This window comes from Oryzias melastigma, linkage group LG5, assembly GCF_002922805.2.
Source record: "Oryzias melastigma strain HK-1 linkage group LG5, ASM292280v2, whole genome shotgun sequence".
In the NCBI taxonomy this organism is placed as follows: domain Eukaryota; kingdom Metazoa; phylum Chordata; class Actinopteri; order Beloniformes; family Adrianichthyidae; genus Oryzias; species Oryzias melastigma.
This window is the reverse complement of record NC_050516.1, coordinates 31,000,529-31,012,503: the sequence shown is the minus strand read 5'-3', so window position 1 is coordinate 31,012,503 and position 11,975 is coordinate 31,000,529. Positions and strand designations below refer to the sequence as shown.

The following is an 11,975-nucleotide window of genomic DNA, read 5'->3' as shown; positions in this document are numbered from 1 at the left end:
GATTTATGTGGAGACAAAAGTCAAACAACACTGTAATTTTACTGAAACTGTCTGAGAAAGATTTGATCCTGGTTCACAAGCTGACAACATGATTAAATTTGACATGATTAAAATGTAATATTTTCAACTTTTACACCTAAAACTAATTTTGAATGGTTGTGACCCTAACTGCGAGAAGAGGCAAAAAATTACAATTATTTTTAATGAAAATTAACTTTCACATACCAAATGATTGAAAATAAACTGATTAGTGGCTTCTATTAATGGGAAAATAAACCCTAACAGAAAATGTTTAGTGTTTGCTTACTCCCTAAAATAAAATAAATTGACAGAAAGGATTGTAAAGCCATCAGTTTGATTAATTGATTAGATCAAGAACTTTTCCATACCCTGTCTTTCACAAAAGCAGGTTAGATGATCTGGCTGGTCCTGAACTCAAACCAACAACCAGCTTTGGACTGAAAAGTGACAGCAGGCCTGCACTATCCAATGTCTAATGCCTGGAATCATGAAAATCACAAAAAGAAACAAACGCCTAAACAACTGTTCCAGCTAGGAACCAAACTCATGTCCAAACCCTTAAGATGTCATTGAAGTGTGAATGAATACCTGGAAGCTGCATTTGTGAGAACTCTTAGCAAAAAAGAATCAATTTAAGTGTACAACGAGTATACTTTGACTATACTAAAAGTATACTTGAAGTTTACTTTTTATACACTATCCTTAGCCAATATTGTCAACTGTCAAATGTTCCAATTTAGTCTGAAGAAGCATTCAGTGATACTTCCAACATCACACACACCTGGTCCATAGGGGACCATTAGGGGTGTATCAGTCGAATGATTAATATTTCCTACTGCATTGACATGATCCAGTGATGTAGGATGTCTTTTATTGTATTTATTGTCAAGTTATAAACCATTTCATAGTTTTTTTAAAGCTATTTTCTCTTCACGTTTGTTTTTTTATGCCATAAAAAACACAATAGTTTATTTAAATGTATCATGTCAGTAGCAAAAACAAATATAAATCAGTATCTCATTTTTCTTAATTTGAGTGAAGACTTTGTGGCTTCTACTAGGTTTTAGTTTTGAGAAATTGACCCCCCTGACCTATACCATTATAAAATTGTTACAAAATGAAATAAATCTACTATAATTGACATCAGAAGTGGGAACAGTATGCTTTTTTCTATCTTTTTACTATAAAGTAAAAATGACCAAATTCCATCATGGTGGACAACACAAGTGATAGCAGCAAAAACTGATCAGTCCAAAGTGTGGAAACACTGAATTTTCAAAAACGTGACCATACAGTGTGGTAGAATGCTCTATATTGTAAACTTTATGAGACAAAAATGTTTATATATTTGACATTCATTCTTGTTTACTTGTTTGTTTGTACACATTTAACTTACACTTGATTATCTTGAAGAAACGTAAGGAATCTGGAAAACTTCCACCTCCACCATTAATTTCTGAGTACATTGGTGGACGTTTTGGATAAAGATGTCATGGATCTACTTTTGGTCAGTAAATCAAATCAATATCCACGAGGAATTGTAGAGTCAACAACAAATTTATTATATGAATCAAATTGTTGGTAAAATGAATTGATACACACCTAGTGCCAATACTTTTACTCAAGTGTACTTAAAATAAATTTCAAGGGTGCTACTACTTTTTGTTAAAGGTAAAACTATCAAAAAAAAAACTCATAAATGCTACCTTTTATTTTAAAACTAAAGATTAATTATTTTCTCTTTACATTTTTTTTTACTATCAAAGATTACTTTGAAGATGTAGGATTTTTTATATCCACGAGTTAACACATTTTTTTTTCTTTTTTGTACTTTAGCGCCATTTTTGAACCCGAACTAGCTGATGCTGCTAGCTCACTAAGCTAGCTGTTGCGCAGTTTTTTCTCGGGTGATGGAGGGTCTCGTTTCGGGTTTAGAGGCGGAAAATGCTCCGAAGAAGCGGTCTGTGGTGGTAATTCGAGCGGGAACCGATCCAACCATCACCGGAGACATCCGAGTCCTCATGAACCTTCGAGCCCTGGAGGAGGAGGAGGCGAGCCTGGACCCCCGGTGCGCCACCGAGCAAACGGACATCCAGCCCTTCATGAGGAGGATCCTCACCGTGTGGATGTTTCAGGTTTAAAACTCGGAGAAATAATGAAAGGAGAAAATCACTACCCCGCTCCTCCTCACCCCCTGCTGTCTGACACAGGTGTGCGAGGAGCAGCTCTGCGAGCAGGAGGTGTTCCCCCTGGCGGTACATTTTCTGGACTCCTACCTCAAACGGTTCTGGATGGAGAAGTCTAGCCTGCAGCTCTTGGGAACAGTCTGCATGTTTGTGGCCTCCAAGATGAGAGAGACCGTCCCCCTCACAGCCAGCAAGCTCGCCATCTACACGGATAACTCCATCTCCACTGCAGACATTCTGGTAAAAAACCTGCAACAGGTCATGTTCAGCCAAAACCAAGAAGTTGCAATGTTTCTAGCAAGATTACCTGTAATAATGTCAAATATGACATAAGATAAGTCACTTTTAATTTACTGAGTATGTTTACAGCGAACTCAATCACACAAGGGGCCAAAATCCAAAACACCTCACGTTAAGGTTGCGGACCAAACGAGATAAACATTTATTGAACAGTCTAAAACTTAAAAAAAATATATATATATATCTTTTTAACATAAATATGAAACAGATATGTAGCATTACCTGCGATAATGCTAGAGGTAATGCTCTAAGCTGAATGTAGACCCTGAAGATGCTAGTGCAGGAATTGATAGCGGAAAATGGTGAAGCCGATAGCCAGCTAAAATATTAGCCAAATGTCAAATTAGCCTAGAAAAAACAAATAAAGAAAAAACTTGGGTTTGCCAAAACATGTAGCTGAAAAAAATAGCTAAACTTCAAAATAAAAAAGCCCAAATTAGCCAAAACAGCTAGCAATAAATATTAGCCAAACACCAAAACAGTTTTAAAACTAGAAAAAAAGCCTAAATTAGCCAAAACAGTTAGCATGTAGATCAAATATTAGCTAAACTCCAAATAAGACTTAAAAACTAATAAAAAAACTTAAGTTAGCCAAAACAGCTAGCATGTAGCTGAAAAAAATAGCTAAACTTCAAAATAGCCTAAAAAAACAAACCAAAAAAGCCTAAATTAGCCAAAACAGCTAGCATGTAGCTGAAATGTTAGCTAAACTCCAAAATAGAATATGAAATCTTAGTAAATGACGCAATAGTCCAAAAAGCTAGCAGAACACCAATTTTTAAAACTGTAACTTTTCAAAATAATTATGAATAATAAAAACAAGCAGGAATATTATTCCAGAATAAATAAATTTAAAGCTTAAATAACGTTCAATATTTTACTCTCCATAAAAATATATTTTGTCAAAATTATAGAAGTTAAAAATAAGTGCAAGAAAACATTGGGCCAATGATAACAGTAAAATAAAATAGATCTGGCTCCCGGGCCTTGACTTTGACACATGTGGTTTGCAGACTTGCAGACACATATGAAAACAATAAGATAAACGAGACTTTGTAAAAGGAAAGACACAAAACTATAACAAGGGTGGGCAAACTACGACCTGTGGGCCAAATGCGGCCCATTAATCCATTTAATCTGGTCCGCCACACTGAAATAAATTATATTGATAATCCATATGTTTTGTATTTCCCTGTAATTTTTGTGTCTGCCCTTAATAAACAGACTTGTATTTAGGTGCAGAAAGTTATTCTGCATTCATGTTGTGTTGGAAGATTTGTTGTTTGTCTCATGTTCATATGTGTTTTTCGCGTCGGTCATTTTGCCATAGGTAATCGTCTTTCTGCCAGTAGGGGGCTGGTCTGGTCCATGTTTAAGACGTGGATCCGTCTTGGCTTCTTCTTCTTTGTGGTTGTTTTTCATATTTGATTAGTGGGTGGTTGGTGGCTGAAACTATTGCTGAAGTCTGCAGTAACCTGTTAGGTCAATATTGTTTTTGGAAAAAGGGAAACAAACTCTCTTCATAATCCTAACCTCAACCTTTGGTAGTTTCGGTATATTTACATATGTAAACAACCTCTACATAACATAAGCACACAGCTGAACATGTTCAGTTCCCACCAGAACTAACAGGACCCGGATGAGTTTGAGGTCTAGCCTTCAACACAAGCAGCTGTGGACAGTCCACTCTTAAAAGGGCAGTGTGACCGTAAACCGAACCAATTACTTTAATGTTTTTGGTTGTTTGCTGCATCATCTTATTGTGAAAGTGTACTGTTAAAAGATTTGCACAGCAAAAAGGAAGGATAGTAATGTGTTTGGAATTCCACTTATCTTTTTGTTACCATACAGACCTTATTAATGAGACTCAGCTCTTTCACAGATACATGACTGTGGAGTGGGGGTTGAATTCCTGCTGCTGTGGCTGGATTATCTTAAGAGGAATGTGTGTGTTGCAGCAGTGGGAGGTGACGGTAGTGTCCAGGTTAGGGTGGTGCCTGGCCTCCGTGGTTCCCTCTGACTTTTTGGAGCCCATTGTCCAAGCTCTCCCCTTCGTTCACCCCTCCAACATTCGAAACATGCGCAGACATGTTCACTCCTACATTGCCCTGGCAGCTATGGGTAAGTTAAAGTGACCATTTTTTTAATTAAAAAAACATTCTCAGTAGTGTTTTAATTATGATTGTGAAGTTTTTAACCAAAACCCTACAACCTAAATGCCTTAAAAAACATTTTTCATGTTGATCTGAAGCCTGTGTTTCCAAAATCTCCTCTGAGGGGGCGTGGCTTATGGTGCTCCGCCCCTGATCTCCCCCTGTCTGATCATGATAGCTCTGTGGCCCAATCCGAATTCTTCCCTTCTCCCTTTCCCTACATTTGAAGGGGGAGTTTAAGTGTAAGTGTAACCAGGAAATGTATTTTTGAAATCCGACCCTCCAAACAAAGAGATATAAAGTCGTCCACCGCGAGGCTAAACCGCGTCACGCTGAAAAGTGCTTTTCTTCACTTGGATGTTCTCTGAACCACAGACATTTACATTTAAATGTAATTAATGACTTTTTGCTGTAGCATGACTTTTTTAAAGTTATCAAACCGCTGTTTTTATGTATATTCAAGTGCTACTGGACTGGCAATTATTGGTGACGTCATCGACAAAGGTGACGTTCGAAATATGAGACAGTATTTTTTGGTAACTCTCCATTTGGAGGACTAAATGAAAGGAAAAGGAGAAGGGAAGAAATTGGATTGGGCCTCTGTCTCGCCAGCTTAAGCTTCACTGCTGCTACATAAAAATGTCCATCAATCTGGGTAATGTCCAGCTGTATGGTTCTGATCCGGATGTCAGCTCGGACGAGGAAGTGAAGATCTTCATGGACAGAACTTCCTCCAAAATCCTGATTCTTTCTCCTTCCAGTTCACCAAAGACTCTTTTAGCTTATTCTCCAATATTTATTGGCGTTGCTGTGATCAGTACATTCAATCATTGGTTTCTCAGAGCAGAATTCTTGGGAAAATAATGAAAGCTAACTTCAAAATTTACAACTTTCCAACTGCGGTCAAATGAGCCGCCGTTCACATTTCCGTGGTCACATCAAGAAGCTCCGTGGAGTCTGGTGGAGATTTTCCAGCGTTCTCAGTCCTGCTACCGTAAGTATTGGATGAAACTCACACAAAAATCCAGTGATGCTGATTTGACCACAGAAATGTGAACGGCGGCTCATTTGACTGCAGTCAATGTGAAGATACCATCTTCTCTTCTCCAGAACCTGAACTAGACACTAGGAACAGATGAGGGTTTAGTGCATGTGCAGCAGAGCTGTTGAGGGAAAGAAGATCATTCATTCGGAGTCTGTCCAAGACAGTTTGATTTACAGAGATTTAAAATGAGAATTAAAAAGAGAAATACTCGGGAATCCAAAAACTAAATGATTTCTTATTACATTTGTTCTCTTTCATAAGAAAAAAGCCATACAGACATGTTCAAAACTCAAAAACTTGATTTTCATCGGAGGAGGACTTTAAAGACAAATCTCCATAATTTGGAGGAAAACACATTGAACGATTTCTCTATGTATGGACTATCATTGAATTTAACAGTGAAATTAGATGACTTCCTAAGCAAATGAGGTGCTGGCTCACAGCGGCCGTCACTGTGATGTGTCAGCAGTTCATTTTGGAGACAGAGAGCTTAGTTTGTGTAATCCTCCATTGTTTTCTGTGAAAAAAACCCTCTGTTAGGCTATTCATCTGGCTCATTTCACACGAATCTCTGTGATGATGCCAGCAGCAATAGGTCACCGCTATAACGTCAGTGCTCTTATCACATTGCAGCCAAAAACTCAAGACAGATCTGTGCCCAAAGCATTTCAACAAAGCATTGAAACAAGGATCGAGTGACCCTTTTTACTGCCAGAAACAATGAGGATATCAGATTTTTCGTTTTGGGGAAATGCTGCTTCTCCTCTTCCCTTAAATAAATGTTTAAGGGTTTTATTTCCTCAGACTGCAGGTTTTCGGCCTTCTTGCCCTCCACTCTTGCGTGCGCCTGCGTGACCGCCGCTGTGCAAACATTGGCAGCCGGCCACTCTCCAGATTGTGTGATGAAGTTTTTGTCCGACCTGTTGGCGGCGGATTTGGTGAGTTTAATGTTTGACTAACATTTTCAGATATCGCTGTGACTTTGGCCTCTCAATATTGACTTGTCAGTTTTTAGGGCCTTCTCTTTATGCCTTTAGTTTATTTGATCAGTCTCAGAATAAATGGAAACGAAACTCTTTTTGTGTCACGTTGAAGCGGTATTCTTTGCTGACGGACTGTTGTTTGCTCCGAACAGAGCTCGGTTATGGGCTGCTATAAACTGCTGGGCAGCGTGTTGGACGTCAGCCTGCCTCCGTGTTTCCAGGATGGAGTTGGCAGGTCAAACACAAACAGTTCAGGGTTCAGGTGTATCTCTGCAGATGCCAAGGACACCAACTGGAAACCCAACCAAGAGAATCGTAAAAAATGAAATGTTTGAAGGCGAGAAACCCAATAAATGATCATTATTTAAAATGATGATGAACCTTAGTTTATAAAAATCTGTATTATTACAGCTTAATTTTTTTTCATTGCAAGTTTGTCATTAACTTATGTAAACTAAACAGACTTTTCAGCACTTTAAGTGTTCAACTGTTTTTTCTAGTATTTTATCACAAATACAACAGTACTATTGGCAAAAATGGATGTTTCCAGTGGTACAGATGACAAGTGTTTTTTGGACAAATGCATTAGCAAGCCATTGGTTTTTCATTTTTGTCTTTATTGATTTGCCCATCCCAGTCACAGCTGTTAGACAAGCCAGTAACCATGGCAACAGACAGGTCATGACATCCAGGCGCTGAATGGACCCAACATTAAATTATTTAAATGATATGTTTGTCCACAGTTGTACATGTTCCCTTCTTTGATAATAAAAAAATGAAAGTAATTCTGCATTTTATTGTTTCTTTTGGAAAAAAAAGTTTACAAGTGATTTCCTGATGAGTCCAAATGCACAAAAACTGTTTCTGATGCACATATTCATGAACTCCACCTGAAATTTTATTTCAACACTCATTCTAGTTTCCTCAGCATACATTTGGTGTTCTGTCAATATGTGGTCATGCACACAGATCGTCTGCACGCTTACCTCATGCCCTCCTTACCTTCTGACTGACATCAACACGAACCAACTAGGCCCTAAAATCAATCAATCGTCTGGACTTCGTGATTCAGTTTTAAATCTCAGTCATTTCAAAAACAAACTGTCAAACACAGACATTAGTCAGGGCATGTTTCAGTTTCCCTAAGAATGACACTCCATAAGCACCACTCCTTTTTTGTAAACCTGCTAACTGAAAACAGAGTGGGTGGCCTGAGGTGGTGTACTTTTGTAATCAGCGTAGGCCTGAAAGCAAAAGCAGGTTTGACTCGTCGAGTCTGTCACCATTTATTATAATTCAAGTCATTCTCCAACATGGAAGCAAGTCATTTCAGGAAATAAATTAAGTGAAAGCTCTTAAGAGCTGAGGTTCCAGTTACCAACACATATTAACGTGGCACTTTCACAAAGTTTTACCTTTGGTTTATAAAATTCCCAAATTCCCCAAAATCTAAGTAAAAACTGCTAAGAGAAAATACAGAAATAGCCACTTTCAAATGGTTTTTACTGACTGCTGGTGCTTAGAGGAAATGATGAAATACACACCAGGGAAGAAAATCTCAAACTGAAAATGAAATTAAAGGGTTTTATCACTAATTAGTCTCCCTAAACAGTAATTAAAATACAATCGCAGGAACTCCCTTCTTTTTGGTGTTATGCACTTCCTTAGGTTTTCCAAGGAACTGGCATTTCAGGTTACGCCTTGTCCCGTTTTTGGTCTAAAAGAAAGTCCAGTTGTGACGTTGGCTCAGCTGGCTGCAGGTCCCCGTATGACCATGGCCTGTTTGTAAGCCTCTGTGACATTATCACAGTCAGTGATAGAAAAGGCACTGTCGGCCACTCCGGATTCGTAGCAGTCCCATGGCCTCATCAAGCCGTCGGCAACAATCCCACTCTCAGCCATGTCCAGCAGGTTGTCTGCAGAGACGCAGCCCCTCATGGCTGCCTTGGCTGACCTGTTCATTTCCGTCGGGGGGCCCACCGGGTCAGGTAGATCAAGTTGGTCAAAGGACTCAGAAGACAGAATGCTGTCGTCGCTGATGGCCATGCTTGGTCGGGACCTCGGGCCTCGTCGGGGTAAAGAAGCCGCCAGTTGATCTAGAGAGCCAAACTCTTGAAAGCCACCAGAAGAGAACTTCCCGTTACGCTTTAGGATGCCCTTTCTGTGAGTTGGTGCTGAAGGACACTGTTTAGTTTGTAGTATCAAGCCAGAATCACTGCTTTCAGGGGAAGAGGAGTAATACCCCGACTCCTGCTCTGCAGACTTCTTCAGAATACCTTTACGAGGCAACAATGCTGCTGGAGGGCCGTGACCCTGAGCGGAGGCACCCAAAATGCTCTGCGGCTCCAGTAGAGTGATTTCACTCACTGCCTTCTGTTTGATGCTGTTTCGTCTCTTCAGGATGCCCTTGCAGGGCCTGGAGTCTGAGTTTCCATCATGCACTGTCTGGGAGACATTATTCTCCTTGCGGGACCTTCGCAGGGATCTCTGTCGGACCACATCCCCGCCGCCGGCCTGCGAGCGAAGCAGACAGCGCATCTTGGAACCATTCTCCAGTAAAGGTCGAGAAGTGCGTCGCAGCCACGTAGCAACGCTAGTCAGCCCTGTGGAATGTGGTGTTGAAGGGGGCGCTGGCGTGACAGTCTGATCAACCGCGCCATTCTTTCTTTCACACAGTAACGGCTGCTGGTAGCCCCAGTTGAGCCACCAGTGACCAGCAACTTCTTCTATTGTGGCTCTGCGCTCAGGGTTCACCATTAACATCCAACGGATGAGTCCGCAAGCATCTGATGGAACACATACAGCAGGGAATAAGGTTAACGTTTGGCTATGTGTATGAAAAGTAGCACGTTTCCAACCTTAAAACTCACCTGAGGGGTTGGTGGGTTTCCGGTAGTTTCCAGTGCTGATCTGCTGGACCAGAGTCTTGTGGTTGTTTCCATCGAAAGGCATGTTTCCATGAACCAATGTGTACAGAAGCACGCCGAGCGACCAGGTGTCCACCTCTGGCCCGCGGTACGGCCGTCCATTGACGATCTCTGGGGAGGCGTACAGAGGACTCCCGCAAAACGTCTGAAGAAACTCGTCGCCGTGGAAGAGATTTGACAGACCGAAGTCTGCAATCTGTTCAAGAAAAAGGAGAAAGAGGTTCTAGCACGTCACTCTCAACCATTTTAATCTCTTTATCATTCGTTTTTATGTTTTCTGATTTGCGTATTAAATCGAAAATGGAGCAAACTGATCATGAACGTTCAATTTGTTTTTTTGCGAATTCGTCTGATACACGGGGTTTGTGTGGATTTTTATTTTGAAAACTGTTCCACTGCACACGCTATCAGTTTTCTTTCGTCAAAGAGAAAACATCTTTTTTCGTTGTTCTGTGACGGTAAAAGAAAAATCAGAGAACCAAAGAGATGATAACCGAAAATACTGCTGTCACTTTTCAGGTAAGAATCAGTAAAAAATTTTTTGTCATATGCCTCTGATAGGGCTGCCACGATTAGTCAACTAATCAGCTATTAAAATACTCAACGACTAATTTATTAGTTGATTAGTCGTTACTTTATATTATATGACATTATGCTAGCTTTTTGGACTATGTTAGCATTTATAAAGGTTTTTTAGGCTATTTTTGAGTTTAGCTAATATTTCAACTACATGCTAGCTATTTTGGCTAATTTAAGCTTTTTTGTTACTTAGCCTTTTTTGGAGTTTAGCTAGTATTTCAGCTGCATGCTAGCTGGTTTGGCTAACTTCGACTTTTCTTCAGTTTTTTAGTCTAATTTGGAGTTTGACTTATATTTTAGTTATCAGCTTTAGCGTTTTCACCTATTAGTTTCAGTGATTTCAGCTATTAACTTCAGCGTTTTTAGCTATCAATTTAAGCATCTTCAGCTATCAGCACTAGCATCTTCAGCGGACGAATTCAGCTTACAGCATTCACACTAGCATTACAGCAGGTAATGCTAAATATCTAGTTTTTAGTTAGATTAAAGCTAATGATGGTTAAGATGTGTGCTGTACATCCAGTTCACGCATGACCCGATTAGTCGACTAATCGGAAAAAATAATTGGTGATTAGTCGACTATTAAAATAATCGTTTGTGGCAGCACTAGTCTCTTACGATGTTACTTTGCTAGGAGTGCTACTTTGACAAGCTAACTGTTGTTGACTGCACAGAAGGAACTCGATGGAGACTGGAACCGTTTTGACATGATTAGCCTTTCCTGTTTTGGTGATAACGTACCAGAAGAAGCTCCGAGCCTCAGGCCAGTTTCTTCATACAGGCAATTGCCTAGGTCCCCCACGCCACTAGGGGACCCTAAAGCTGCATGTTCACCCTCCTTTGAGGAGACTCATCCGTTTTTTACCTGAAGCCATTTCCTGAGTTTTGTTTTTTGTTTTTGATTTTAAATATAAAAACAAATGAACAAATGATGCACGGATTCAGAATGAAAGGAGAATTTCACTTGTTCAGTAAAACTCTTCACTAATGAGTCCATTTTGAAGTCATCCAGCTCACCTTCACATTTCCGTTGTCGTCTAGCAAAATATTCTCCAGTTTCAGGTCTCTGTGGACTATTCCATTCTAGAAAGAAGAAAATAAGGAGATTCCCATTTAGTTGCATACATTTCCTTTTTTTTAAACATTAATTACCTCCTGGAGCTCTGAACGTTGGTTTCAGGAAGCTACCAGACAGGATTAGTATTTAACAGAGAGAGGGCACATTCTTTGCAAATGTCAACGTCAGTTATGCTCCATTGTCCCTTGCACTGCAGGGGGGCATTTCTTGGCCTTGTGTCGACTTTTCTCTCAAGAACTAAAGTCGGCTGTGTCTTTTGCATGGAAAGAAAAAATCCTCAATCATAAAAAAGCAATAAAATGGAGGGGCCACATGCAAGATGGCGCCAGAAACAATCTCTAGCCGGAATTGGCAATTTTGAAAGTTTAGGAAACCCTTTAAAAAATGATACTTTAAAAACTTTTCAGAACTATCAGCTTTCAAATGTAAATAAACTGTAACTGTCTAGGAGTTTAGTGTGCAAGACAAATTTAAAATGGGACAGAGAACGTTAATCGTTTTATTTCTTTCAAGTCACAATTAACAAGAGTTCAAATTTGTATAACTACAACTGTTTACTTCCAGAGGAAAAGCTGTGAAATGCCAACTTTTTTCTCTGGAACAGAAAGTGTCCCAGAGAAAAAACATTAAAAAAGATTAAAAGAGAAGAAACTGGAAAAAAAGTTGAAAGCTTAAAACGGGGGTTCCGGTCGAGGATTTCCAG

The 11,975-nt window shown here is 39.7% G+C and overlaps 2 protein-coding genes and 1 long non-coding RNA gene across 3 annotated transcripts in view; 1 reads left to right on the top strand and 2 right to left on the bottom strand.

Annotated features, from left to right (window-relative positions):
- Positions 1 to 1,559: 1,559 nt before the first annotated feature.
- LOC118598806 lies at positions 1,560 to 2,439 on the bottom strand. Its single transcript, XR_004947973.1, has 2 exons — positions 2,298 to 2,439; positions 1,560 to 2,164 (listed from the first exon to the last, which is right to left on the bottom strand). It is a non-coding gene; the product is annotated as an uncharacterized LOC118598806 (long non-coding RNA).
- ccnd3 (cyclin D3) lies at positions 1,898 to 7,473 on the top strand. The gene is made up of 5 exons (XM_024269193.2): positions 1,898 to 2,156; positions 2,232 to 2,447; positions 4,466 to 4,628; positions 6,510 to 6,643; positions 6,841 to 7,473. Exons 1-5 carry the CDS (start codon positions 1,932 to 1,934, stop codon positions 7,012 to 7,014), a joined length of 912 nt encoding a protein of 303 aa, XP_024124961.1. The 5' UTR covers positions 1,898 to 1,931; the 3' UTR covers positions 7,015 to 7,473.
- A 95-nt stretch (positions 7,474 to 7,568) lies between these two features.
- Positions 7,569 to 11,975, bottom strand: part of nuak2 (NUAK family, SNF1-like kinase, 2) — a 12,614-nt gene continuing 8,207 nt past the window's right edge. Inside the window, exons 4-6 of the mRNA XM_024269191.2 lie at positions 11,212 to 11,277; positions 9,559 to 9,811; positions 7,569 to 9,474 (exon numbers count right to left, since the gene is read on the bottom strand). Coding sequence (XP_024124959.1) covers positions 8,435 to 9,474; positions 9,559 to 9,811; positions 11,212 to 11,277 — 1,359 coding nt within the window. The 3' untranslated portion in view covers positions 7,569 to 8,434. The remainder of the gene's footprint in view (positions 9,475 to 9,558; positions 9,812 to 11,211; positions 11,278 to 11,975) is intronic.

Coding starts and splice junctions, on each gene's coding strand:
- ccnd3 (XM_024269193.2), top strand. CDS start 1,932: ATGGAGGGTCTCGTTTCGGGTTTAGAGGCGGAAAATGCTCCGAAGAAG. Junction 2,157..2,231: donor TCACCGTGTGGATGTTTCAG/GTTTAAAACTCG, acceptor TGTCTGACACAG/GTGTGCGAGGAGCAGCTCTG. Junction 2,448..4,465: donor TCTCCACTGCAGACATTCTG/GTAAAAAACCTG, acceptor TGTGTGTTGCAG/CAGTGGGAGGTGACGGTAGT.